Source organism: Vicugna pacos, chromosome X (genome assembly GCF_048564905.1).
Source record: "Vicugna pacos chromosome X, VicPac4, whole genome shotgun sequence".
NCBI lineage: Eukaryota > Metazoa > Chordata > Mammalia > Artiodactyla > Camelidae > Vicugna > Vicugna pacos.
Window position 1 is genome coordinate 6,047,651 of NC_133023.1, and position 26,737 is coordinate 6,074,387.

General features: G+C 53.7%; 2 protein-coding genes and 1 long non-coding RNA gene across 6 annotated transcripts in view; 2 read left to right on the forward strand and 1 right to left on the reverse strand.

The window, feature by feature from the left end:
• The window catches only part of TBL1X (transducin beta like 1 X-linked), a 196,322-nt gene extending 173,876 nt beyond the window's left edge, over positions 1-22,446 (forward strand). For all 4 annotated transcript variants that reach the window (XM_072956027.1, XM_072956029.1, XM_072956028.1 and 1 more), the window contains 12 exons: positions 2,152-2,413; positions 3,954-4,086; positions 4,457-4,598; positions 5,330-5,393; positions 5,507-5,604; positions 8,903-8,963; positions 13,352-13,473; positions 17,056-17,130; positions 17,502-17,629; positions 19,293-19,458; positions 21,031-21,132; positions 22,063-22,446. In XM_072956027.1, the coding sequence (XP_072812128.1) occupies positions 2,152-2,413; positions 3,954-4,086; positions 4,457-4,598; positions 5,330-5,393; positions 5,507-5,604; positions 8,903-8,963; positions 13,352-13,473; positions 17,056-17,130; positions 17,502-17,629; positions 19,293-19,458; positions 21,031-21,132; positions 22,063-22,089 (1,380 nt within the window). In that variant the 3' untranslated portion in view covers positions 22,090-22,446. The remainder of the gene's footprint in view (positions 1-2,151; positions 2,414-3,953; positions 4,087-4,456; positions 4,599-5,329; positions 5,394-5,506; positions 5,605-8,902; positions 8,964-13,351; positions 13,474-17,055; positions 17,131-17,501; positions 17,630-19,292; positions 19,459-21,030; positions 21,133-22,062) is intronic.
• Positions 12,046-26,737, reverse strand: part of GPR143 (G protein-coupled receptor 143) — a 44,252-nt gene continuing 29,560 nt past the window's right edge. The window contains exon 9 of the mRNA XM_072956031.1: positions 12,046-12,373. Coding sequence (XP_072812132.1) covers positions 12,144-12,373 — 230 coding nt within the window. The 3' untranslated portion in view covers positions 12,046-12,143. The remainder of the gene's footprint in view (positions 12,374-26,737) is intronic.
• Positions 26,103-26,737, forward strand: part of LOC116277223 (uncharacterized) — a 36,812-nt gene continuing 36,177 nt past the window's right edge. Inside the window, exons 1-2 of the long non-coding RNA XR_012067477.1 lie at positions 26,103-26,348; positions 26,692-26,731. This is a non-coding gene — a long non-coding RNA (uncharacterized lncRNA). The remainder of the gene's footprint in view (positions 26,349-26,691; positions 26,732-26,737) is intronic.

Here is a 26,737-nt window from a genome sequence, read left to right on the forward strand (position 1 = left end):
CTGTCTTTTCTCCATTGTATCTTCTTGCTTCCTTTGTCTCAGATTAATTGACCATAGGTATGTGAGTTTATTTCTGGGCTCTCGGTTCTGTTCCATTGATCCGAACGTCTGTTTTTGTGCCAATACCATGCTGTTTTGAGTACTGTAGCTCTGTAGTACAGTCTGAATTCTGGGAGGGTTTTCCCTCCAGTTTTGTTCATTTTCTTCACTATTGCTTTGGCAATTGTGGGTCTTCTGTGATTCCATGTAAATTTTAGGGTTATTTGTTCTAGGTCTGTGAAAAATGTCCTGGGTAATTTGATAGGGATTGCATTTAATCTATAGGTTACTTTGGGGAGTATGGCCATTTTAACTATTAATTCTTCCAATCCAGGAGCATGGGACATCTTTCCTTTTCTTTAAATCATCTTTAATTTCCTTACTCAGTGTTTTATAGTTCTTAGCATATAAGCCTTTCACTTCCTCAGTCATGGTTTTTCCTAAGTATTTTATTTTTTTGATGTGATTTTAAAAGAGGTTTTGCTTTTACTTTCCTTATCTGATATTTTCCTGTGCTCTTTCTTGCCTGACGACAGGCAGTCTCCTCTTTTCTTTTCTTACATTGGATGCCCAGGATCTTCCACTGGCTCCTTGAGGCCCCAGCTAGTCTTTTTTAGCAAAACAAACAAGCATGAGATAGGAGTACAGGCCCCCGGAGGCCCCACCAGCTCAGATGCTGCGACTGAATTTCCCTGCCCCTACCCTAGTGTCCATGTCTTTGATCTGCTAAGATTCCCCCATACCTTCTCTCCCTTGGCAATTCAAAATGCAGTATGTCCAGAGACGAATGAAAGATTGTCTCATTTGTCACATGGGTTTCCAGTTGTTAAACTGAGGTGTGCTTTTAGAGTTTAAACCAGGAGTGTTTTATTACTCTGGGCAGTTAGTACCTTTTGTGAAGTCGTCATTCATTTGGGGCATGAATATATGAAGAAGAGAAGTGACGTAGAAGCTGGCTGGCCAGTCGGTCAACATTGGCCACTCTGTGGCCAGAACTGGGTGGCTGACCAGGTGACTGGCTGCACTTTCCCTTGTTCAGTATTGTTTCCTTGTTTTCAAATCTTGTAAAGTAACCAGCAGTCAACTGGGGTGAGGTTTCATTTAGGTATTGTGTAGCTGAAACTCATACCTTCAGTTCTTCCTAATTTATGAGGAAATGTGCAGAAACGCTTTGCACATCCAGCAGTCACGACTGAAAGGCGCTGAGGTTCATGTGATGAGTATTTGGAGCACTTTCTAAGGAAAGATCTCTCTCCTGTGTTTTCAAATGTGTATGGTAATTTCTTCATGGTAGATGGAAACCGGAGACACAAAGGAGGTTCACAAAGTAGGTATTGGAAGAAAACAGTGCTGCTGTTAGCAGATCACAGCTGAGTTAGTGAACAGCCTGAGCCCAGGAAGGCATTTCAGGCGGCTGTGAATATGCACTGTATTAGCTCAGATGGACAGATGTATTAGGAATCAGATCCTGAGTGGTGCAGAAATGTGTAATTCACACCTGAGGCCTCCAGAGAGCTACCTCTGTCACTTAGGCGGGGACTAGTTGCTCACTGTCCTAGCCTCTGGGCAGGGTTTCGCACCCTCGGCACTCCTGATCTTTGAGGGCCAGGTGGGTCGTTGCTGTGGGGCCGCCCCGAGCACTGAAGGATGTTGAGCAGGATCCCTCCTCTCTGCCCACCGCACGGCAGCAGCCCCTCCGCAGTGTGACAACCGGAATGGCTCCAGACTTTGCTCACTGTCCCGTAAGGGGGTAAAATCCCCCCACCCCGCCCCTTTTTGCAAACCGTCTTCCCATGACAGGACCTGAAAGGGCTCAGGTGTCCCTAATGCTAGGATGCGGGCTGGGCGGTTTCGGGAACATCGGGCCTCCCCCTGACGCAGGGGCGACACCAGTCCTCCGGGGATGCGGGCCCTCGCCCGCCGCACCCACTCTGCCCGCCGGGATCCCTGGCGTGTCTCAGGCCCCCGGGCAGGCCGAGCCTCCTCCCCAGCGCCGCGTCTGCCGGGCGCCCGCGTTTCCGCCCGGGCCCTGCGCCTGTCTTGCTGGCGGGCGGGGCCCGGACGGGCGGCGCTGTGCCCGAGCTGACGCCTGCGCCCGGGCTTCGTCCCCAGGACGGCACGGTGTTCGACGGCCGCCCCATAGAGTCCCTGTCCCTGATCGACGCGGTGATGCCCGACGTGGTGCAGACGCGGCAGCAGGCGTTCCGGGAGAAGCTGGCGCAGCAGCAGGCCAGTGCGGCGGCGGCGGCGGCGGCGGCGGCGGCGGCCGCGGCCCCGGCGGCCCCGGCGGCCCCGGCCGCGGTTTCCCAGCAGAACCCACCGAAGAACGGCGAGGCCGCAGTCAACGGCGAGGAGAACGGAGCGCACGCGATGAGTGAGTGCCAGCCGGGCTCGCAGTGCTGACGGCCCCTAGTCCCGGCGTCGCGGCAGGGCTCCCCGCCCTGGTTTCCGTGGAAGCCCTAGGCGCGGCGCTGTTTGCCGTGCGCCCTCAGCTTGAGGAAATCGCGCTGCTCCGGGAAGTCGTGTGGTGCAGAAGGCAGCTGTCTCCCCTGTGAGCACTGCCCGCATCAAGACGTGTGTGGAGGCCCGCGCGCCGGCCTCCGGGACAGGTTCTGGAGCAACTGACGCTGGGAGCTCACGGTCACTGACAGGGCACCGGCCCCAGGCCGCGGTGCCTTCTTGTGCGGGGCGTGCAGAAGGCCCGGAGGTTAGTTCCTGTTAGGTAATTGCCGCAGGTGAGTGACCAGTAAGTCAGAGCGCCTGGACTTTTACGGGAGAAGCTGATTGCACTTTGACCTGCTGCTCATAAATGCAGAGACTGCTCTGGGGTTTAAGTTCAAAGAGTGCGTGTGTGTCTGTGCGTGTGTGTGCGCACATGCATTATGCACGCGTGTGTGTCCTTTCTTATTTGAAAATCATTTTGGGGGAAAGGTACAGCTCGGGGTAGAGTGCCTACTTAGCGTGCACAAGGTCCTGGGTTCAATCTCCAGTACCTCCACTGAAAGAAAGAAAGAAAGAAACCTAATTCCACGCCCCCCCCCAAAAGGAGGTATACAGTGCTGTATGTCAATTATATCTCAATAAAACTGGAAGGGAAAAAATGATTAAAAACTAAAAATAAATAAAAATATTTTTTAAAGAAAAAGAAAAATCATTTCCCTCCAAGAGCAGCGGTGCACCTGACCTGACCACAGGCTCGAGGAACGCATTCTTTTAGTCCGTCTGGGGCCAGAGACGAGGTCCAGCACTGAGCGTGAAGCCTGTGCAGGCTGTACCGGAGATGGTATTACAGGATGACCTCAAGGCCGTCTGCCTACGGTCAGATGGAAGACCGCCTACCCACGGGTCTCACAGTCACTATTAACGCGGTCCACAATGACAGGGCAGGGAAAGAAGGAAGTACGTGGCTTGTCCCCATATGTCTTTTATGGGCTGCCCTCTCCCATGAGATACAACCCTCAAGATTATGAAAATAAACTGGGATAAAATAAATGTCTTTGTTTTCTTAGTCTTCCACCCCAGAAAGTAATTGTAATTGGGGGTCTTCAAAAAAATCTATATAACCTCAGAAAGGTGCTTCCAGATAAAACATCTTGTCCTGTCAAGAGGAGGAATGTTGGGGCCCTTCTCAGGGGCCAGCTGACAGTTGTCATTTCTGTCCAGTCTTGTTCTGGGGGATATTAGCAACTAGCCTGGCCCTAGAATACCTGTTTTTATTCCTCTGTCAAATTTTGGAGACTGTAAAGAAATGTTACATATTTACTAAATTACACAAAAGCCATGATTTAGTACAAGCTTCAGAGGCGACAGGATTAGTGTGGAAAAGGCAGGTGTTTCTAAAACTACCATCAGCCCTGGGGATGAGTTTCTCTGGTGTCGGTCAGCCCTGCCTCTTTTCCCATTTCCCACAACAGATAATCATTCGAAACCAATGGAAATAGACGGAGACGTGGAGATTCCACCCAACAAAGCCACAGTCCTTCGGGGACATGAGTCTGAGGTGTTCATTTGTGCCTGGAACCCTGTCAGTGATCTCCTGGCGTCCGGGTAAGGATGTCAGGCAGGGCGTGCCCCAGGGTCTGGGCGTCTGCGTTCTGACTCTTGGGACATGCACTCCCTTCCTGCTGTGTGTGCCGTCTCCCCAGTGTGTGTGGACCAAGGCTTGGGGCACTCTGGGTACCCCAGGCTGAGGAAGAGTCTTCAGTCCCAGCCGTTTTCTCAGTGGGGTGGGGAGCAATGCAGGGACATTCAGCATTACTAAACTTCCATCAGGAGGGGAAACCCGCAGGGAGTGAGCGGTGTTACAAAGACCAAGGGCCTCATGCCCAGGATGCCTGGTGTAGCCAGACGGCGGGGAGCAGAGGGCTTTGTTCGCACTGGACACGGAGGCTGATCGCTGTGTGTGTTCCTTGTGCAGATCCGGAGATTCGACAGCGAGGATATGGAACCTGAATGAAAACAGCACCGGGGGCTCCACCCAGCTCGTGCTGAGGCACTGTATACGGGAAGGGGGCCACGACGTCCCCAGCAATAAAGACGTGACCTCGCTGGACTGGAACGTAAGCCTCTGCCGCCACCCAGACGCTTCAGTTCACATCAGTAAAATCCACCAGCGGCCTCGGCGAGGGCTGCATGGGGGAGTTGAGCCGGGCAGGCAGATGCAGGGAAGGGGCAGGCCTGTGCCACCCCCAGGGCTCTGGGCTCCTTAGCAGGCTGTGGGCGTTGGGCAGACAGCAGCTGGTTTCCAGGGTGGGTCTGCGGATGTCACCCGGAGAGGCTGCTCTGCTGACGTCATGTGCCGTGGGGCCAAGGGAAGATGACCTTCCACCTGGACACCTCAGCACCGGTGTCTGTGTGTGAGACACTCGGCATTTCAGCTTCTTTGAACTTCTCTCTTGCTCTCTGTCATATTTCTGCACATCCTGTCACTTCATCACCAGTGCCACTCTTAACTATTTGTAAATGTTTTTAAAAGCTCACTCGAGTCTCCAAAAGTCTCACAAGACTTTTTGTGCAGTGTGTTTTTGGGTGTCATCAGTGGTGAGTGGTGGTCCCATGTTTTCCCCGCCCCCTTGTCTTCTTGATGGGACTACTGGGGAGCCTGTTCTGTCTTACATTTTAGTTGAAGAGCCGTGTGAGCTAAAGTAGTCCCCCGTGACTGGTGAGTGTCTTAACTGGGAGCTGGTTACTGACATCAGGCTGCTCTAGCCCTGGGATGCTGGGAGATGCTCCCCTTTTCAGGTCTGCCCCCACTGAGCTGTGCCTGTTGCTGTTTCTCTCTGGCCCACAGAGTGACGGGACACTGTTGGCTACAGGGTCATATGATGGTTTTGCAAGAATATGGACGGAAGACGGTAAGTCCTGCCTTCCCCATGTTGGGGTCGGAGAAGAGGTGCTTTGCTGTGCCATCATCCCATGGGCAGACTTGGACGTCAGCATGCTGCCGTGTTTTGTTTTTCACATGCAGGTAACCTGGCCAGCACCTTAGGCCAACATAAAGGCCCCATCTTCGCCTTGAAATGGAACAAGAAGGGGAATTACATTTTGAGTGCCGGCGTAGACAAAGTGAGTGTTTGCTTAAAATACGTCTCTGCGGTCTGTAGATGTTTACTTGTGTTTAATCTCAGATAACATCAGGGTTTCTTTGAATTCTGAGAATTCTGCCTTCCCTTAAGGAATCAGAAGGACCTGTGTAGGTTTTGTTTGTTTCTGTGGTTTTGATCTGACTGTTCACTTGTAACACATCATCTCTTAATGTGCCGTGGACTGGTCTGCAGACTGACACGTAAACCTTTCCCCCCCTCCTTTATTTTGAGGTTTAGTTCAGTGATAGAAGAAATCCCCAAGCTGCATTTATCCAGGGTTTGAAGAAGCCCACCTGCATGGGTTGTAAACTTTCCCCTGCCGAGTGATTTTGAGAACACACACCGTCTCCTCTCACCAGGCTTCTGTTTCCTAGTTTGATAACTGGTTGCTTCCCACTGTAGACGGCAGGCTTCCCTGAGAGCAGGAGCGGGTAGACACATATGCAAGTGGTCCTGCCCACAATGGCCTGCAGAGCAGATGTCCAGTCTGCTTTGCTCCTGGTGGGGCTGCCTGGTGGATGTGATGACGCAAAGTCCCGGGTGGCTGTCAACCAACACCCAGATGCATCTAGAAGCCGTTATGGGGTGACAGAGCACAAGATGACCTCAGGAGGGGTAGATAGCATCCTGGCTCTGAGCAATTAATCCAGCACGTCTCACCCTGTCCCAGTTTATGTTTCCTCGGCTGCCAAGAGACAGGAATCGTGACCCCCAAAGAATATTGCATGAATGGTTGTGCCACCCTTAATGCTCAATAGGAATTCTTAAGTCTTAAGTCATTGCTTTGGAAAATAAATATTATCAAGAAATGAAGAAGGAAAAATAAGTTCTCACATCAGTTTATGTCTCTACAACTAGAAACCATGCCTGAATACTTCGATTTGATGTCCAGAAGGTTTTACATTTTCGTAATCACTTCAGTATAAATTGAAAACCTTATTAAATTGCCACCGTCTGTTCATTCAAGTTCTAAACATGCATATAAAATAGTAGACAAGACCTGTAAACATTGACACAGTCTTGGAAAAGTCATAGTTGGATTTGACAAACCATGGTCTATAGGTCAAAACTAGCCCATGGCTTGTTTTTGTAAATAAAGTTTTATTGGCACACAGACACACCCACTTGTTCAGAACTGTCCATGGCAGCTTTCACATTTCAACAACAGCGTGGACTAGTGGTGACAGACACCGTATGGCCGTTGGAGCCTAAAATATCTGCTGCCTGGCCCTTGACAGAGAAAGCTGGTTGCCCCCACAGTTAAGTAGTGTAACCCACCGGGGCACTGAATTACTCCTTGTTTCTTTCTCTTCCTCTCATTTATGCCAACAAACCCTGCTTTCCAACTTGGCAGCCTAACACCTGACATACAAAAGCCGAGCTGCTGGGTCGACGCACCACATGTTCTCGTGGGTCCAGTGTTGAATTTTCCCAGAGATGTTACAACTCAGATATTGCACACACACACAACTTTGTCTTCTATGTGGCCGGTCGTCAGCACTGCTGATGGAGTTACTAAACGTCCGTGCGAGCGATCACTCCCACATGCGTTGGCCCAGTCGATGCTCCCAAGATAGGGGGCAGGTCCATCCTTTTTCACGGAGGGGAATGTGGAGCCCCAGAGAGCGTCACTGACTTGCCTGGGACACATGGTAGAGAGCCGGGTGGGCTGGGAACTCGGGCCCTGGGCGCCGGTCCCTGCCGCCCTTGAACTTCCACAAGACTCCGGGGAGTCCTTCGCGGCCTGAGCTCCTTCCTGCCCCAGGGCTACTTTTTATATTCATGTTGCGTTTTCTACCTGATTATCATTCGAGTCTACCAGGTGGTGAACTGGGTGGTTGGTGAAAATGTTCATTTAGAATTCTGGTAGCTTTGGGTCAGACACTCCCTGCTGTAATTAGTCAACCATGGCAGGAATAATAATGTTCTCGAAAGGAACATTTTCTCAGGGAGGAAATGTAACTTAGGGATGCTGGCTTTGACCTTCAGTATGTGCTTAACCCAGTGTGGCTAAAGGGTATTTCGGATCCTTGAAACTTTTGTGTAATTAATATTTTCTTTTGTCCAGCGTGTGTTTAACCTGAAACATCAACAAACTGAACAAGTTGTCAGTGTAGTGTATGAAATTGTATTGGAATCGTGAAAAGGTTTATATGTTCTCTTCTGTGCTAGATTGTTGGCAAATGGCTCCATTAAGGAAAGAGTTCTACCCCATCAAACAAACAAAAAATTGTTAATTGGTCTAGAGCTGACCCCAGACTTAGAGAACCAAGTTTCACAGATCCTCACTGCTCTGAGTATTTCCTCTGAAAATTTCTGCAGTTGATACAAAATATAACCAGTTCTTTTTAAAAGAAAACCTTCAGTAAGTGTCATCGACAGGGAGGTGTCAGGGTTCCGATTCAGTTGAAAATTCCACTCGATTAAGACGTAATTCCAGTGGTATTCATTGAGCTGCCTTTGGCTGTTTGCCTGAGTGTCTCCCAGCATCAAGCATTCATGATTCACTTCGTTTTCCAGCGTAGACATCATTTTTTTTCTCCTTATGTACAGTCTGATAATTCAGTGCCAGATGAAAGAGGTGTCTACTCCCTTCTGTCCACTTGAAGCCAGTTTCTTCTATCAGTAACCCAGTTGCTCTGCTATGTCTAGTGTCCCTAGTTCATGGAGTGATGGTCAGAGGAATTTTCAGAAATACCTGTTCGTGCAGCTTTTCATTTGGAAAAGTGCCAGAAAGGTGTTTGGATATGCATTGTTACAGTTTCTGCAAAAGCTTTTCATGTGTGGGGATAAGGGAGAGTTCCCAACAAAACTGGTGGTTTTCCGAGTATCAGTTCCAGCTGCTGCGTCTGGGGGAGGAACCACCAGCGCGTGTGGCTAAGTTCTTAAATGTGACCACCGTCCAGATGGTTAAGCGTAAAGCACACCCTGGATTCCAAAGGCATGGATGAAGAAGGGAGTGCGAACTATCTCACTGACGTGTATATGCTGATTTCATGTTAGAATGATAGTATTCGGGCTGTGTTGAAGTGAAATTAACTGGATTGTTAAAGTTAGCTCTACTAGTTTTTTTTCTCTTTTTTTAGTGTGGCTACTATACAGTTCTAAATTTCCTGTGTGGCTCACGTGCTGTTTTTTGGACAGTGCTGGTTTAAAAGGAAGAGGGGCCCACTGCCTGCTCTTCTCTGATAAATTTTTCTAGAGAAACCTTTGTGAGAAGACTGATTACTAACTTTTTTTTTTCTCTTTCTTTTTCTTTTTTTTTATGCGGAGCACAGACAACGATAATTTGGGATGCCCACACAGGAGAGGCCAAACAGCAGTTTCCATTTCATTCCGGTGAGTATTTTTATAAATTTTTCGTAATTAAAAAATCATTCAGAGTCCTAGGAAATGTCCCTTAAAGTGCTCATGAATGCTTGGAGGAAGGCATCACGGAATCCAACTGGCAGGGAGGAAACTCGTCTCGTGGGAAGCATTGCTCTTGAGATCTGTGACATCCTGGTGCCCTCAACTCTCGAAGGCTCAGACGTTTATAAGCACCCAGTGAACCAAGTCCAGAACCAGCGTGGGCTCCTTTCAGCTGCTGCCCTCAAGGACGCTGTGTTGGGTGGGAGTCCCTGAGACCATACCAAGCCTCAGCGATTCACTGGGAGGACCCCCAGGACTCTGCATGCGGTCAAATTCACAGCTCAGATTTATTACAGCGAAAGAATGCAAAGCAAAATCAGCAGGGGGAGAAGGCACGAGGGTGAATCCAGAGCTTTCAGGGTTCCCTCCTGGTGGGGTCACAGAGGATGTGCCGGATCCCCCCAGAAGCCAACTGTGGTGACATGCGTGAAGGATTGTCTACCAGTGAGGCCCCATAGGCCCCCATGCCCGGCATGCACCCACATTCCAGACTGCCGGGAGGAGCGTGAGGGTTCAGCGTCAACCACGGATGTTGTCTGCACAGACAGTTAAGGCACAGAAGCCGTCGTTACTAGTTACAAGATGCTAGGACCCCTCTGGAAATCCGAATTCCCAGACTCCAGCCAAGGCCAGCCTCGCCCCCAGGCCTTCCTGTGGCGAGCAGTGTCAGGCCTGCGGGGGCCTTTGCTCCACTGCTCTCGACCGAACCACGTCTCCCTGTGTTGGGGCGCACCAGGCCCCACGGAGCCCACGGTCGAGACAGTCCGGGTTCCCCGATTCCCAACCCCTGATTCAATCCGATCGTTAGATGTGACCTCTGGACTTCAAAGAGAGAAAGCACCCCAGAGTTCAGAGACTGACAGGAAGAAACTGGCTTCAAGTGGACAGAGGGGAATGGACGCCTCTTTGGTCCACAGGAGGCGCCTGCCCCGCTTAGAGGGAGTTACCAAGCAGACGGGGTGCACGTTACTGCTGGGTCAGGCGTCTCTGGGGTGATGTTGAGGAGGGGGTCAGAGGCTCTTCCCTGACGGGCACTTCCCGCTGCCGGGGGGTGTCTGAACTGAGGGAGGGCTGGCCCCGAGGACGGCCCAGGCAGTGCAGCCCACCTCGGAGCCCAGGGAGCACTCTGAGTGGGGGATGCAGGTCCTGCAGGGAGCAGACTGTGAGGGAGAGCCCAATGAGGCCTTGACAGGACTGTGACAAACACACGGGCACCAGCGTCTGTTGCTCCACACGGTCCTTCTGACCCGGGCAGACCCGGGAGGTGCCGGCTTACAGCCTGCTGCTCTGGAGAGGCAGCCCGTCTCTTCCACGCTGTCCTCCGAGCTTGGGGACCACGCCAGACACACCTGTGGGGGCTGCGGGGAGTTGTTGTGGGTACTGCTCTCTGAAAGCATGGATGATGTGCCAGTTGCTTGAGATATTATAGAACATACGCTGCCACCTTGGCACCCCAACATCTGTGCGTGTGCGTGTGTGTGTTCGGGGTGGGCAGAATACACCAGCATTCACATTGTGCACAACTGTCCCCACTGTCCAGTTCCAGAACATACGTGTCACCCTTCACCCGTAGGAAGTCCCCCTCCATCCCCACTTCCCCAGCCCCTGGAGACCCAGCCTGTGTGTTTTGATTGTGTCGTCTCCACGCCATGCAGCTACACTGTCGACTGTACAAAGCAGAGCAAGTGGGTCTGCCTGCCCATTGCATTTGCCGTAAATGCCAAGACCATTCTACCTTTGTTGTCACAAAGGATGCAGTGGCAGGGTCAGAGCCCAGAACGTCAGATGTGCTGACCCACGCAATGAGGGGAGTGCCTGTAACACAGAAAGCTCTGGCTTCTATTTTTCAGAGTTAATGTGCCCCAGATAACCATCCGTAAGGTTCCTCTAACAGTTTTATCTTCAGAATTAATTATAAGTCTTTTGACAGAATATAGTATTCCCCAGAGCGTTCCCAAGGTCCAGAGGAGGGCCTTCCACGCCACAGTCACGTTTTCTTCTGCACTGAGAGAGCTCCTCCCCTGTAGCTAACCCGCAAGGTACCGTGTCCCATCACTGGGTCAGGAAGTTCGTGTGTCATGTGCTCTTTCTTACAAGTGTGAAGTGGTGTCCTGAGGATTGTTCAAGATGGAAAAAAGGAAGGGTGCTGTGTTTCCGGGTGAGATGCAGACTGCGAGAGGGGCACCTTTCCTTAGCACTCGTGGGGTTGATCAGAGAAATTGCCCATTAGGTGTTCCCCATGCCGGCCTGTTGGTTGCACCTCAATTCCTGGAGGCGTTAGCGCAGAGCTAGTGGTGGAACAGCACTCAGCAGTGAGAAGGAGCAGATTATCTGTAGATCATTGAGAGGGCCGTCTGCTTCGTGAGAAAAGGCCATTTCTATAACATTCTGGAAATGATGTAATTTGAGGGGGGAAGCGGTTAATGGAGGTCGTGGGGATTGAATGCATGCTAAGCATGCCCTCTACCCCTGAGCTACACCCCTCCCCCCGCCAGAATTTTAGATATGAAGAACAGATCAGTGGAGCCAGGGTTTAGGAGCGGTTGTTCAAGGAAGAGGTGGTGTGATGGTAAAGTGGCACACGGGAGGTCTTGGAGGTGGTGGAACCCGGTTCTGGATCTTGGCTTTGGAGGTAGTTACACAGATCTGCCCATGTGAGCACACGGGTGGCACAGCCACTGCACGCACGTCCCACCCAAGCAGCTTCCGGGCTTGCGTGTTGTACTGCGGGGCCAGAAACTGCAGCCGCTGGGTGGAGGGTACGTGTGGGGCCTCTGTAATATCTTTACAGCTTCCTGTGATTCTGTAAGCATTTCACAATTAAAAGTTTATTTTTTTTTTAAGAGCAAAGTAAAGTTTGGCTATGCTCGGAATGGTTGCTGACTCTTGAACCTCACTGGCCGTGTAGGCAGGGAGGGCACACAGACACACACCCCACCCCACCCCACCCCGCCCAGGGTTAACTTAGCCCCATTACATGTCGCTCACTCACACTGAATGGTGAGCTCACGTTTGGGGGTTGGAGGTCCTGGGTCTCAGCAGCAGGATGGACTCAGAATGGGGCCAGCCACCTGAGCACACAGCGTCCGCTATTCAGATTACAAAGCTTCAGCAGAAGATAGTTTTTACGGCCAGGTGCTGGTCACTGTCCCCTCCAGGTTGTCGCTCTTGCAGGTGTGCGAACTGCATACACGAAGGCAGAGGCTGGCCACGGAGTTCATGACTTGGCTCGTCCAGTGTTGTACACAAGAGCAGCTGCGGGCTTGGCTCCCTGGCTCCCGGGACCCGGTTCCTTGGTTCCACTGGACACACGTGGGGAATGTGGCGGGAACCGTGGGCTGTGGAGATGAAACAAGAAGAAGTGCCTTGGGTTGTTGAAGAAGCCAGTGCTGCCTCTGGGCCAGACCCCCCAACCCACAACCTCTGTGGGGACGGGGCAGCGGGCCGTGGAAGCTAACAGGGTCTGTCCCTGCAGTGGTGGGAGGCGGACGCGTGTGCAGGCACGCACTTCTTGTTTAAAGACCCAGGATGAGAAGGGGCAACACGACTTAGCACATCCTAAGTGAGGTTCTCCCAATCCAGTGCTGACTTCCTTGAAGAAACACACGGAGACAAGGTTAGGGCTTGACAGCTGATGGGGAACCCTTTCTTTCCCTACAAGCAGCCAGGTGTCTGGAGAGGACAAGGATGCAGCGTGGTCTCCTGGGAGTTTGGGAGAAAGGAAAAGGGTTGTCCCTGTCTCCCAAACCCTCAGCAGAGGTCTTGGAGCCACTAGCCCCTGAGAAATGGAGGCAGAGACAGTGTTCATCACAAGGCCACCTGTGTCCCCTAAAGGCGGGGGTGCTTCTTGTCAACTGTAAGCACCCAGCAGTCGGTGGATGCATTCACGTGTTGTGGGAGATTTTTTCAGTGGGGATGTCTTACACACAGGATGTGGAGTCGTTTTCCTCTCCTTTCTCTCCTGCGTACCTAAAACAAGTGTAGTCAGCCCACCGCAGTGGTGCTCCCCGGAGCAGCATGGTACAGGGGCAGGGCAGGCAGCGTGCCTCTCCCCTGCCGTGTCTGCCCTGTGCCAGGGGAGCGCGAGACTGTGTGCCCAGGGCACGTGAAGTGTCTCAGGGTCTCTCTCTGGAGGTGTCTGGTCGTCCCGTCAAACGTATAGGACAGGTCTGTGAAGGCTGGAGGCTGTGTTTTTATCACATCAGTAGATGAGATGTCTTGACTGTGCTGTTAACTTCTCAGTCAGCTGGCCTCTGTGCACCAATGGTAAATGCAGATGTCGCCCCCCCACCCCCGCTCCCTTTTCTGCTTCACAGCCCCTGCTCTCGATGTCGACTGGCAGAACAACACTACCTTTGCCTCCTGTAGCACAGACATGTGTATTCACGTCTGCAGACTTGGCTGTGACCGCCCAGTCAAAACCTTCCAAGGACACACAGTAAGTGCAAGTTCGGATTTTGGGGCTCACGTTCATGAGAATGTGCTGGGAGGTGGGAGCCGGGTACTCTGTGCCTAGGATTAGAAGATACTGTGACTGAAGACCAGTTCTGCAGCCCTTTGCTCTGTAGGCTGTTGCAGCTCTCAGGTGGTTGGCTTAACCCAGTTATCCAACTGGACAGGCGGTAGGGGGAGAAAATGACCTGAGATGAGGTAGATGTTGGGTTTTGCAGGAAAGACTTTAAAGGGGCTTTTATAAAATTGTTTGAGGATATAAAGGAGAGCCTGCTCATAATGAGTGGATAGATGCAGAATGGCAGCAGAGAAAGGAAAATTATGTTCTTAAACAGTCAAATAGAAATCTCAGAACTAAGAAGTATAATGTGTGTGAAGAATTGATACAAGATTGAACAAATGGTTGGAAGCTTAATGACCTGTAGGACAATATGAAGCACTCTACCGTATATGTGCAGTGGAGAGAGAAGAAAAAAGAATGAAACAAAAATTTGAAATAGTGATAGCCAAACTTTCCTAAATTTGGTGGAAAACATCAACATTCAATCCAAGAAGCTCAGACGCCAGCTGACTTCTTGTTGAATTCTTTTTTTTAATTAATTTTTCATTGAGGTATACTTGATGTACAGTGTTATATAAGTTTTAGATGTACAACATAGTGATTCATACCTTTTCAAGGTTATACTTCATTTATAGTTATCATTAAATACTGGCTATATTCCTGGTGCTGTACGATGTATCCTCATAGCTTGTTTGCTTTATACGTGGTAGTTTGTACCTCTTAATCCCCTCCCCTTCTCTTGCCCCTCCCCCATCTCTCTCCCCACTGGTCACCACTAGTCTGTTCTCTGTATCTGTGAGTCTGCTTCTATTTTGTTACATTCACTAGTCTGTTGTCTTTGTTAGATTCCACATATAAGTGATGTCGTGTGGTATTTGTCTATGTCTGACTTCACTTAGTATGGTCATCTTTAGGTCTATCCATGCTGCTGCAAATGGTATTGTTTCATTCTTTTTTATGGCTGAGTAGTATTCCATTGTATAAACATACCACATCTTCTTTAGCCAGTCATCTGTCAGTGGGCACTTAGGTTGGTTCCATATCTTGGGTGTTGTAAATAGTGCTGCTGTAAGCATTGGGGTGCATGTGTCTTTTCAAATTAGTGTTTGTTCTCTTTGGATAGATCATCAAATTCTTGAGCATAACACATGAGGCTCTTCACAGCCTTTTCCCAGCAAATCTCTCTAGTGTCCACGCCCCTACTCAGCCCACCTGGAAGACGTGCTGGCTTTGAGCACCTCACACCTGCGATGCTCCCCTACCTTTGACTCTCACAGCATCCCTTGCCCCTAACTTCACTGACATCAATCACATTGTCTTTGGCACTTGCCTTTTTCCTTAGTACCCACTTTTTTGCAGCTTCTGTCCCTGTAGGTACCTGCTTCCATAAGAAGGCTCTTTCAGAGCACAGGGACCTGTTGTTCTCTTAACACCTCATTATGGCCCCACCTGATCCTTCTCTTTACTTTTCTGAGCTAAACTTATTTGTTCTCTAATTCAAGACTCCCCGATCTCTTAAGAGGAGGTCTTGTGGCTCTTCAGCTGCCCCACTGGGACTTGATTGCAGTCACACCACTGGGCTCTTCAGCCGGGTCTGACTGAAGCCATCATTCCGCACAAGACAGGCGCTAAATGAAGAGAGCCTCCTTCCTCCCGAGGCCCTATGAGCTGTTCCTGGATGCTTTCTGGGAATTGTGGCTTGGAGGGCAGAGGGAGGGAGGGAGGGAGAGGAAAGTCCACTCTCAGGAAGGAGTGCTTTTCCCCCTGGAGAGCTGAAGGTGATTAGTCCAGGGACAGTGGGGACCGGCCCCCATTCCCAGTCCCGCGGGGACCCACCCTCAGGTTCTGTCCGGGGACAGTCAGCAGGGACCGGCCCCTATTCCCAGGCCCGCGGGGACTCACCTTCAGGTTCTGCCCTGGGACAGTCAGCGGGGACCGGCCCCCATTCCCAGGCCCTCAGGGACCTACCCTCAGGTTCTGCCCGGGGACAGTCAACGGGGACCGGCCCCCATTCCCAGGCCCGCGGGGACCCACACTCAGGTTCTGCCCGGGGACAGTCAACGGGGACCGGCCCCTATTCCCAGGCCCTCAGGGACCTACCCTCGGGTTCTGCCCGGGGACAGTCAACGGGGACCGGCCCCCATTCCCAGGCCCGTGGGGACCCACCCTCAAGTTCCGCTCTCATCGGTTACGGTCAGAGCCGCCCGAGCAGCCGTTGTCCTGCGTGAGCCTGCCCCTGGGTCACACCTCTCACCAGACTCTGGCTTCGTGTGGGGCCTGTCCTGCCTCCACTCTCCTGTGTGCACACACTGCGGTCCGCCCTGCTCACCCTCCCCCGGCTCACCCCGGGCCTGCTCCTTGTGCTTTAAGCTCCAGTCCCTCCCTTCTTCCTGGGCCACCCCCACTGGTGCCACATGGAACACAGGCGCAGCCCCGTCCCTCCCGTTTCGCAGCCTTCAGACCACGGTGTCCTCAGCGAGCAGCGAGACCATGCGGTTTACCCTCCACGCCAGAGCACTGAGGGTGTGAGGCTAACTGGGAAATGAATTACGAGCCTGAAATGAGTTCATTGTTAGGCCGGGTCAGCAGGCACGCGGGGACTGGAGGGGGCTCCACAGTCCCCTGCTGGGAATAGGGGCCGAGCCCCCGCCGCCTGTCCCTGCTCACCTTGCCGGGCACGCCCTCCCCGCCTCACTCTGCTGCAGGGAGCTCCTTCCTAACTACCTGTGTCCCCTCTCCCTCACCTCTGGGGACCGTTGTCCTCCAGCCTCCAGGATTCAGCCTCGGGATCCCCTGACCCCCAGAACTGGAAGGCTCCTGCAGCCTCCTTCCTTTCCACCCTGCTGCACACAGCACCTGCCTGCTAGAACTTTCCATGGGCACTGAGCGGCACCGTTGTTTCCTTGGCTGTTTGCTCAGGATTCCAGCCCCGCAGGATGGTTCCTCCTCCCTGTGAATCCCTAACAGCATCTCATCTGACTTCCCTTGTACGTACACCTCTGCTGGTCTGCGTTTGTGGGTTTAGGTCACGTCGCCTTGGGCCTGGGTTACCGCTCTGGCCATTGGACACCTTGTCTCTGTGCGCTTCCTCCCCTCGCCTCAGGACCAAAAGAGAAGCCTAGACGGACGGGGGAGCCGTGGTATTAAAAGTGTGTAGGAAGATGACTTTCCAAGTCAGTATTACAGTGACCGTGGTCTTCCTGGTTTTCTGTGCTGCCCTTACCATGTCAATTCAGTTGGCCTCCTTCCTAGTTGTGATTCTTTTCCTTTGAGAACTGGGGACGCGGGTGGCTGGTCGGGTGGGCACATGGCTGTGCGTTTTGTGGAGGTGAGGAACACGGACTGAGGAAGAGGCGAGTACGCACAGGTCTGCCTGTGTTCCTTGGCGTCCAGGGCAAATGCAGGTCGGCTTTCTGCAGAGGACAGTGCGTGCCTGCCCCCTGCTGGAAGGCTGTGTTACTGCTCCCGGGCCCTTATTTCTTTTTAAAACCCTGTGCTCTCTTTCAGAATGAAGTCAATGCCATCAAATGGGATCCTTCTGGAATGTTGCTAGCGTCCTGCTCTGATGACATGACATTAAAGGTAAGCCGTCTGATCCTGGACTGCCCCTGTACTCAGTGCTGGCCTGACGTTCCCTGGGTCTGCAGCTGGTGGTTCCGTGTGAGCACTCTCCCCGCCTCTGTCACTTTCCCTGTTGCACACTCGATGTTGCTGTCATGCAGGGAACTCCAGCTGAGCCGTGGAGGGTCCTGCTGAGTCCTTTCCCTCCCGTGGTCTTCCTCACGGGCGCCCCCAGTGTTCAGCAGCACCTGCCAGTTAGTCAGCTGCACACCTCACGGTGCCGTGAGCTTCCCAAGGGCCAGACACTAGTGAGGGCTCACGGAGGGAGTGATGTGGAACTACCGCCGGCTGGAGAAACAGCCTTTGCTCACATTGTTCCCGACACATTCTAGATCTGGAGTATGAAACAGGATACGTGTGTCCACGACCTTCAAGCTCACAGCAAAGAGATCTATACCATAAAGTGGAGTCCCACCGGGCCAGCCACCAGCAACCCAAACTGCAACATCATGCTAGCAAGGTAAGTGGAAGACGGCCCTTAGCCCAGTCTCACTCCCTGAAAGCAGCCTTGCTCACTGCGGCTGAGCCAGCAAGTCACTCACATCCAAAGAGAACAGAAAACTTTGCTCAGGTGTCTTGCAAATGTGTTTACACCCTTCCAAACCCAGTGGAGAGGTACCGCACCCTTGGAAGGGCCCACAAGCTGTGGGTTGTCCCGTGACGCCTGACTCGAGGTAAGGGTGGTCTTAACCACGAGGCAGGCAGGAGCAATCGGCCGTGTCACTCGGGTCCCAGCACTCGGCTTCGGTGAAGGTGTTTGTTGCAACAGGGAGAGGAAGCAGTGCAGCCTGGACCCTGGGCTTGGTTTCTTGGGTTCGACTCGGAGCTGCCCGCAGGTGGTCAGAATTCTGAGCAGTGGTGGGGCCCCCCCAGCCCCAGCCAGGTCTGACCTACCCATGTGTGTAGTGAGCCCCCGAGACACCAGCACTGGAGGGTGTGGGGCAGCTGGTCAGTCAGAGGCCGGGATTGGGAAGAGCGGTTTTAAGTGACCACAGTGGCCTCCCCAAGACCACATCACTCAGACTGCGGTCCCCAGAACTGTCGGGTCCCAGTGCTCATCGGGCCCCATTCAGGATACACAGTTGCACTCTCAGTACCGTATCTTAATAAGAACATTTAGAAAAACAAGCCAAAGAGATTCTGAGACTGAATACCAGGATACCTAGGGGTCTGGAGACCAGGGTCCAATAAAATGTGGGTGCTTGTTGAGCCTGGGAAAGGTGCGACTTGGGGGAATGTTTCCCTGCCAGGAAACAGCAGTGGGGTTGCTCTGTGTGGATGCAGAGAACAGGACCGGGGAGGGGGTGGCAGGTGGCAGGGTCCTCGCACATAGCTCCGGCTTGGCCGCACAGCCCCGGTGGGGGAGGGGGCGGCCTCGCCGGGCAGCAAGGACTCTTGGCTCAGAGCGTCCGACGCAAGGCCCTCTCTTAGAATAACACCGAAGGGAATTCCTGCTTCAGCTGAGACGCTGATCCAGAAAAACACAAAGACCAGTACTCTTTATTTCATGTAGTTGTCCTAAAATCCACCTAAATGTCTAGGACATGGGACACACTGTAGGCATTTGTGGGTTTTTTGATGACTTGGAAGGTGTTTTTGAACCACAGTGCCAGAGAAAGCAGCTTTGTGGTGTGTACTGTGCTCTTACATTTGGAAATAACTAAAATTTGCAACTCCCAGGAGAGTGATTGTATATTTAGATGCAATTGAACTTTAATTCCCAGGGGATTAAAATGCTCATTCACTCAGTTTGCTATTTTCCCAAGCATTATTTTAGTTGGCAGCGATAGAGGTGGTGTTTTAAGTTGTAGGAGCATTTTAGAAAATGTAGTGAATGCAAAAGTGTTTCTCATTCGTATCTCAGAAAAATGCAGAAACCAGTGAGTGTGAGGATCAATTTGTTTCCCTAATTAATGGCACCACAAAAAGAAAAGCTTTGTTTTGTGACTGCGGCTTGGTTTTCAGCATAGCCGCGTCACGTTTTAGAAGAGTCTGGGTGTACTTACTGTCTCCCAAAACGGGAAGGCTGGGAGGAACACCCACCCACGGTGTCTGTGAGGCATCGAGGGAGATGGCGGGGGACCTGCGCGTGTCCTGCTGACTTTCCGTTCCCGTCTCCCCAGTGCTTCGTTTGACTCCACGGTTCGGCTGTGGGACGTGGAGCGGGGCGTTTGCATCCATACGCTCACCAAACACCAGGAACCAGTCTATAGTGTAGCTTTTAGCCCCGACGGGAAATACCTGGCCAGCGGCTCCTTTGACAAGTGTGTGCACATCTGGAACACTCAGGTAATCCCTGACCCCTGTGGCCCAGCCCTTCCCCAAAGGACCGCCCGGAGAGTCGTGTGTTCGGCGACCTGGGCTCGGAGCCGCGCCTGGGGCGTCGGTGCTGAGGAGTGCATTGCCTCAGACAGTCCTCTGCAGGGGGACCCCAGGCCAAGTGCCGTCCGCCCTGTGCCCCTTGGTGGGGGAGGCTCCCCGCCAGGGACGCCCACCCAGTTTGGGTGCTTTTCCTGAGTCCTTGGCAGGAAACCTTCCCCCTGCCACCTCCTCTTGGACGTGAGCACTGAGCTTGGAAACTTGTAACACAGTCATCTCAGCGGAGATGCTGCCCTGTGGGCACTCAGGTCGGGGTGAGGGTCCCGCCGTGGGGGGTGCACCGGCCCCCGACCTCCTCTGCTCCACATGACTCCTGGAACTGCCCCTTAGAGCACGTCGAGGAATGTGAGGACCATTTGTGGGCGGTGGTCAAGCCATTTCAGCCTGTCCCAGGGAAACAGCCTAGGTTTGGGTAGCACGGGAGTGTCACTGTGGGGTCGTCCTGTCACAGGAGAAAGAGATGCTGTCTGGGGACACACAGCCCCTGTGGGTGTCTCTGGCCGCACCTCAGGGTGAGGGAACTGGGAGCATGAACATTGGGAACGAGCGGGCCTGGAGGAGCGTAAAGTGCTCCTCTGGGCGCTGAGCTCGCGCTTCTCCTGCAGGTGGGGCAGCGATGGTGGTGTGGGGTCGTGGCCAGCAGCAGCGGTCCACTCCATGTGACCTTGGGGTGGACTGAACAGCCCTCCCGCCTCTCTCTCACCCGCACCCAGCTTCCCAATTCCCTTTCGCCTGGCTGACTCTCTGCCCGCACCCACTGGTGGCCGGGGGAGGTGGTACCTGAGCCACATAAACGCGTGGGGCTGGGGGCGGTCCACGGGGACCTCAGGCTTCCCAGGAGCTGCCTCTCACGAGTCTTGTCTTGTCGGCCAGCCAGAGGCGATAGTGGCCCTCAGGTGGGACCCGGCTGGCGCCAAGCAGAGCCTCGCGGCCCTGGATAGGCCCCGGAAAACACCCATCGCGGGAATGACATGTGGCAGCCTCTGGTCTGAACCCTTACTGAAACAGCGGTGGGTGCACTTGTAAAATGACATCATCGGTCTGGCCCTGCCTGCTGTCGACAGCTCATCAGGTCCCTTAACCCCTCTTCTTACAAATCACAAAACCCTTGAGGCATGTTGAGGCTCCCTTTAATCCTCAGTGACAAGATGGCTTTTCTAAATGAGAAAAAGTGCGTAACAGGCGGATTGCTCCTCTCCAGCTGCCTCGGTTTCCCTGCCACCATCCGGCCGTGGCTGCGGTGACCCGTGGGAGGCAGCGTGACGCCAGCCAAAACGTCGAGGCCGATTCCGTGGGCAGCCATAGGTCACCTACGCTGCCCGTGTAGCGAGTCTGTGAGACGCATTTCTACAGCCACCGAGCGTTTCCTGAAAATACTCTTAGCTTCTCTGAGTTTGAGGATGTTTGCGGTAATGCACTGGGGGACCACGTCCACGTCCTTGGTGCCCTGGCACCGTGAGTGACCGCAGCTTTGCTTTGCAGAGTGGGAGTCTCGTCCACAGCTACCGAGGCACTGGCGGCATCTTCGAGGTGTGCTGGAACGCCCGAGGGGACAAAGTGGGCGCCAGCGCGTCCGACGGCTCTGTAAGCGGCACCTGTGGTTTGCCGGGGCGCGGAGGGCGCGAGGGAGGAGGGGCTGGAAGCTGCAGGCCCCCGGTACTGGCTGGGCTTCCCAGGGGTGGGGTGAGTCTCCGAGGACACAGCTGGCTCTCACTGGATGTGTGTCGGGTGAAGGAGATGTCTGGCTGGATCCTGCCAGGTTGGCACCGCATCAGGGAGCAGCTGTCTCTTCCTCACTCTCAGTGATTTTCTCAGTGAGATGGTGGCTTTCCCGTGGTGTCTTTTTCCGGCCGGGGGGCACTGTGGCTGTCCCTGCTTCGTGGGGCTGCTCCTGGTGTCTGCTGGGTGGAGGCCAGGATGCTGCTGAACCTCCCCTGTGCCTAGGACGCCCCCACAGCAGAGATGACAGGCGCCAAGACTCAGAAGCCTGCTGCCGTCTTGACTCCAGCCTGGGCCTCTGGTGTTACAGCTCCCACCTTCCACTCCACGGGGCCCAGGGGCCCGGGGGCCCTGTTTCAGCTTCTGGGACGTCTAGTTTTTTGGTTCCCACCTGCACTTGAAATTGCCCTGAACTGTGGGGCAGAGGGCAAGGAGCGGCTGGCCAAGTGCCTGCCTGGCCCCCTAGTGATGCTCAGGCCTGAGCCCCCATGTGGGTGTCTGGTCTGTGACCCCCACCAAGGGCTGCGCCTCCCCCAACTCCTTCCCAGTGCTGCCCTGGACCTGGCTACTTCCCTCTAGGCTGTTTGCAGGGGTTGACTGGTCAGATGCTCAGATGTTATTAGCCTGTCGTTTAGAGTTTCTCTGAATCCTCATGACTCTGTGCCAATGGAAGTCTATTTACAAAAAGTGGGTGGTGGGTGGTGGGCCGTGGGCCGTGGGCCGTCGGCCGTCCTCTTCTCTGAAGGCCTCCTGGGTTGCCTCTCACGATAACCGGCACCTCCTCTTTCCTTCCAGGTGTGTGTTTTAGATCTACGAAAGTAAACACAAAATACTATAGGAAAAGAACCCTAGTGGACCAGCAGTGAACGTGTGGGGTTGGAGCACTCTCCAGACACAACTCTGTCAGCCCCGAAACTGTGCGAACTTGACCTTAGAGTGTACTTTGCAATCAGCTCATCCCTGGCCACAGGAGTCTCTCTTTTTTTGTAATCTTCATCCAGAAATTTAAAGCAAAAAGCATACCCACAGTCCCATCAGAGGGGGAAGAATGGCTCCCACCTGGAACGTGGGAAGCGGGAAGCCAGCAGCTAGACGGCGCGTGGGTGGGACCCCGTCCAGAGCAGGCTCTGAGGGCTGAGAGGAGACGAAGAAGGAAAAAAGCTGTGCCAAAAAGAAAAAGAAGGAAAGACGCTGTGAGAAACCAAAAGGGGGGAGAAAAACCACTCCACGTGGTGGGTTGTTTCGTTTTTTCCTAACAATTTGGACACTACAGTTACTCTCACAAGGATGTTCAAAGACCAGTTTGTACCAATGACTTGGGCGACTTTGTAACCCCAACACTTTGTATTTTCTAGAATCTTTGTCCCGTGCTTTTTGTATCTGCTGGAATCCTGTCGTCCGGGGCTCTTCTGTCTGAGGCGGAAACCGTTTTGGGTTTGTGGCGTCTTTCCTGTTGTCACTGGCCCCCTGCCCTCTGTCCGTCCTTCCTTCCTTCCTTCCTTCCTTCCTTCCTTCGTGGTCTTGGTGGGCAGCACACACTTGGTGGACACAGCCTTATGCACCAGACTCGGACGTGATGACGGAGTCTCTGGCAGACGGTGTTCCCTCCCCCTCCCCTCCCCTCCCCCCACCCCTTTTTGAGTTTCTTCCCCCCCAGCTCTCCCCACCCCTTTCTGAGTTTCTTCCCAGCTTAGGTCTCAAAGGCACTTTCAGGCACATCCTAAGTGCTTTATGGAAGAAGGCAGGGCAGGGGGACTTTTTACAGGAGAAAAAAAAAAGTGACTTATAAGAGAAAGAGCCCCCAGTATTTTTGGAAAAAAAAATATTTTTATGTTAAAGCAATTTTAAAATCCTAAACTGGCCATCAGACATAGAGAGCTTTGTGTGATTCATATTTTAAAAGGAATCTTAGGAAGACACAGGCAGGGTGTGAGGTAGCTTTCCCTTCACTGTCAGCTTCCGGCAGGGCAGTGAGGACGCCGGGTGGGCAGACAGTCCCGGCCCTCCCAGCTGGAAGCAGACCTGGGCGTCCTTCGGGGTGTGTTGACGGCGGTGGCCGGCAGGACAGGAATGGAGAAGGGGCCGGACGTGAGAGGGAGTCCCAGAACCCACCGTGGGCGCCAAAGAAGCCGTCGGAATGTGCACCCAGCTTCCTGGCTGTGAGGAAGGTCACTCCAGCCGCGGCTCCCGGGGTCAGCCCGCCAAGAGCAGCCCGCCAGCCCCGGCCTCACCGCCGGCCCGGCTCCAGGATCCCACTGGATCTGATGACCACAACCAGCGGGGACGGGTGTTCGGCCCTGAGGGGGCATCACGTAGGTAGGACATCACTGATCACTTCTGCCGTCGTCTTCATTTCTTTCTCTCTCAAGAGACTAGAAGGAAGACTTTTCTTTTTTTTAAATAATGAATCTTTTTACTGTTTTTTTAAAAAATTAAATATGGCTTTGTGTTCCTCGCGGAGTTTCCTTTATTGCATCGGGTGACCTGGTATTGTTGTTAACCCGACGCTGACCCCGTCTTACAGGAGAGGTGTGGGGAGTGCGGAACCTGGGGCCTCTGGGCTGTTCCGTGTCCGTGGGCGGAGCCAGGCATGGGGAGGCGGTCTGGGCCCGGGGGCTGGTGGGCTGCAGCCACGCATCTGTTCCAGCAAGGAGCCAGGATATCATTCAGAGGGTGGACTCCATCCCTGGAGCCAAAAACAAGCCGTCAGGGTGGGACCAGGGCCCCTGCAGAAGAAGGAGCCGGCCAGGACCAGCTCCCAAGCCAGAGCGTGTCCATCAGCGTCGGATCAGTAACGCACCTCCCTGGATCTGCGAATTGTTCAGGCCCCATCTGTGGAAGGCCGGAAAGCGCTCTGTTGACGAGTTGGGTGTTTTATTCGGGCCTCTGTTACCTACACGCTTAGCTAAGGAGGTCAGAGTTGTATGGAGTCTCCTCCATTCCCACCTTTGAAGATAGCAGACACCCCTGGATACATGGCTAATTTCTTGCCCCAAGAAATTATTAGGCTTGGGGTGCAGTTTGGGGAGCTCTGGACGCACACCATCTAGACCCCTCCCCACATAAGAATGTCATGTCTACGGCGCATCCGTCGTCCAGGGTCAGGACACGGTTTGTGTTTGACAAGCCAGAGCCTGCTGTTGGGGGATAGTGGTGGGACACACAGGCAGGGGTTCCCCAATCAGTCCTCAGGGAAGGGCGGTAGCCAGGGTCTCGAAGTGTTGGCATTCGACTCTGGATGCATCTGAACACTTAGGAATTGCTGGCTTGGAAACGAGGGCTATGAGGACAAGGACAGGGGCTCAGTTCCACACACCACGGTGAGCCTGACGCTGATGGAAGTCAGATCTTCGCCTGTCTGGCTTCCCCAACCGGCCGTCACAAAGGAACCTCCTGAGGGCCACAAGGGGAACCAAGATGCGAACGCAGCCAGCGCCCCTCGAATCCAGCCCATCTCAGCACGACAACAGCCACGTCCGACTCGGCGCCAGCGTGCACCCCACCAGCAGTCGATGGAGTCACCTCTGTCATCAGGGCTGCCCCCTGGGCCGTGTTACCACGGGACGTCGTTTACAGCTCTGAAAAATTGGAAGTAAATGCTTAAGTCTCGGTGATCGAACGGAACCGAGATGCTGACGGCAGACGTCACAATCCTTCCCGGAATGTCTGGTTGGGTTTGAAGTGACCAAGAACTCGTCCTGTGCACACCGGGGAAAAGGGTGCTACCCCACCGGGCACGCCAGGCCACCCGCGGCACCCAGGGCTTCACAGTCATTGTCTTTCTAAAAGTAGATCGTGGTGCCAAGTGAAGTGCACTGTCAAACGTTACGGTCTGTTTTTCTGCTTTCTTCCTTGTTATTTTCCCCCTTTTTAACCTTCTGTTCCACTTTTTTTTTCCAAATCGTGTTTTTCTGGTCAAATGCAGAGTTGTTCCTCCCGCCGCTTACTGAGGTTGTGAATTCTGGCTTCTGCAGTGTTTATTGTCTGTGTCAGACGTACAGCCAGACGGGCTTCCCTCCGCGTTTTCCAGATTCTGCTCCATCCACACCGACCCCGTTTTGTTCTCGCTCCGCCCCTTCCCCCTCACGCTCTGGAGAAAAATCACCTTGTGTGTCGTAGCTCATTTGTTCCGAGAGAGAATCAACAGCTCATACTCAGTGTCTTGAATAAATTGCTCTATTTTGATATTAGAGAACTTGGTGGTGTGCTTTTCTCATGTGGCCAGCAACTCTGGGCCCCGTGCTGACAGCACTCAGGGAAGGGGGACCCTGCATTTCCTGAGGGGGGGATCCCTGAGGGCGGCCGGCACGGTCCCACCAGTGAGCAGGGACAGAAGGTCGTGACGCAGGAGGACCAGCCGCCCCCGGTCACCTCACAAAGGGAGTGTTTTTCAGTACGTTTCCTTCTTTCAGGCTGGCTCTTTTAGAAGGTGGAAGCAAGTGAATTTTGTCGGGCAGGCTGGTTTCCCGGGAGTTCAGTTCACGGCTGAGCTCCGAGCAATTGGAAGAACCTGTAAAGTCAGGGCGCGGGGGACGGGCCGTTCTTCCTGCGCAGGGCGCGGACAGACTCCTGGAGCCGTGGGCTCCGCCAGGTGTTTGCATTCGCCCCTTGAGTGAACTGGTGGGTGTGGCCCGGTTAACCGGCTGGCGGCGCGGAGGCGCACGGAGGCTGCGCACCGAGTCGCCCACACGGTCAGGCGCCATCTTCCCCACCCCATGCAGGCCGGGCCGCCCTGCACCCTTCCCGCCCAGCGTTGTCCGGGGTCCAGCCCTGCCTGCTTGGGCTTTTCCTGAAGCCCCGCACAGCGGACCGCGTGTGTTCCCCCGTGGTGGGCTTGCGCTGAGGCCCTGAGCGCCCTGAACCCTGCCACCGAAGCCAAGGGGAGGCGCTGCGGAGAGCCCGGGGGCAAACACCGTGGCCGGCAGCGAAGCTCGTGACAGAGTCGCCAGGAGAAACGTGCCCGGGACGCGGGCTTTGGTGGCGTCAGCCGCAGTGCTGGTGCCACGTCAACAGCTTCGAAGGGCCTTCTCCGTCCTGCGAAGGAAACGGGCTTGAGACCACACAGACCGTCCAGGGTTTACGTAAGTTCCGTCGTCACATACATGGAACCCTTTGCTGCAGGGGGTCAAAGGCAGTTTGGTCCCTTGAGGCTCCCACTTACTGGGGATCTGAGTTTCCACTCGCGAGCAGAGAACTTTCTTCTTGTAACTGCCCGTATCAGGTTGCTGCTCCTAGAGGCTCTCTGAGGTGTTGTTTTATTTCATGGGAAGGTCTCTGCGCACCTGTGGGTGCTGGTGCTGGTCACTTCTGCGGGACGCCCGGGAATCACTGCCAGGCGCATGGAAGGGGTGGGAGGGGGTGGGAAGCGGGTACGTCTCCTTACACGAGACTCAGAATTGGGTTTTTTTTTTTTTTTTTTTCCAGGCTGGCTCCTTTTTCTCCAGAGTCTCCATCCACTTTGAAGGTAAGA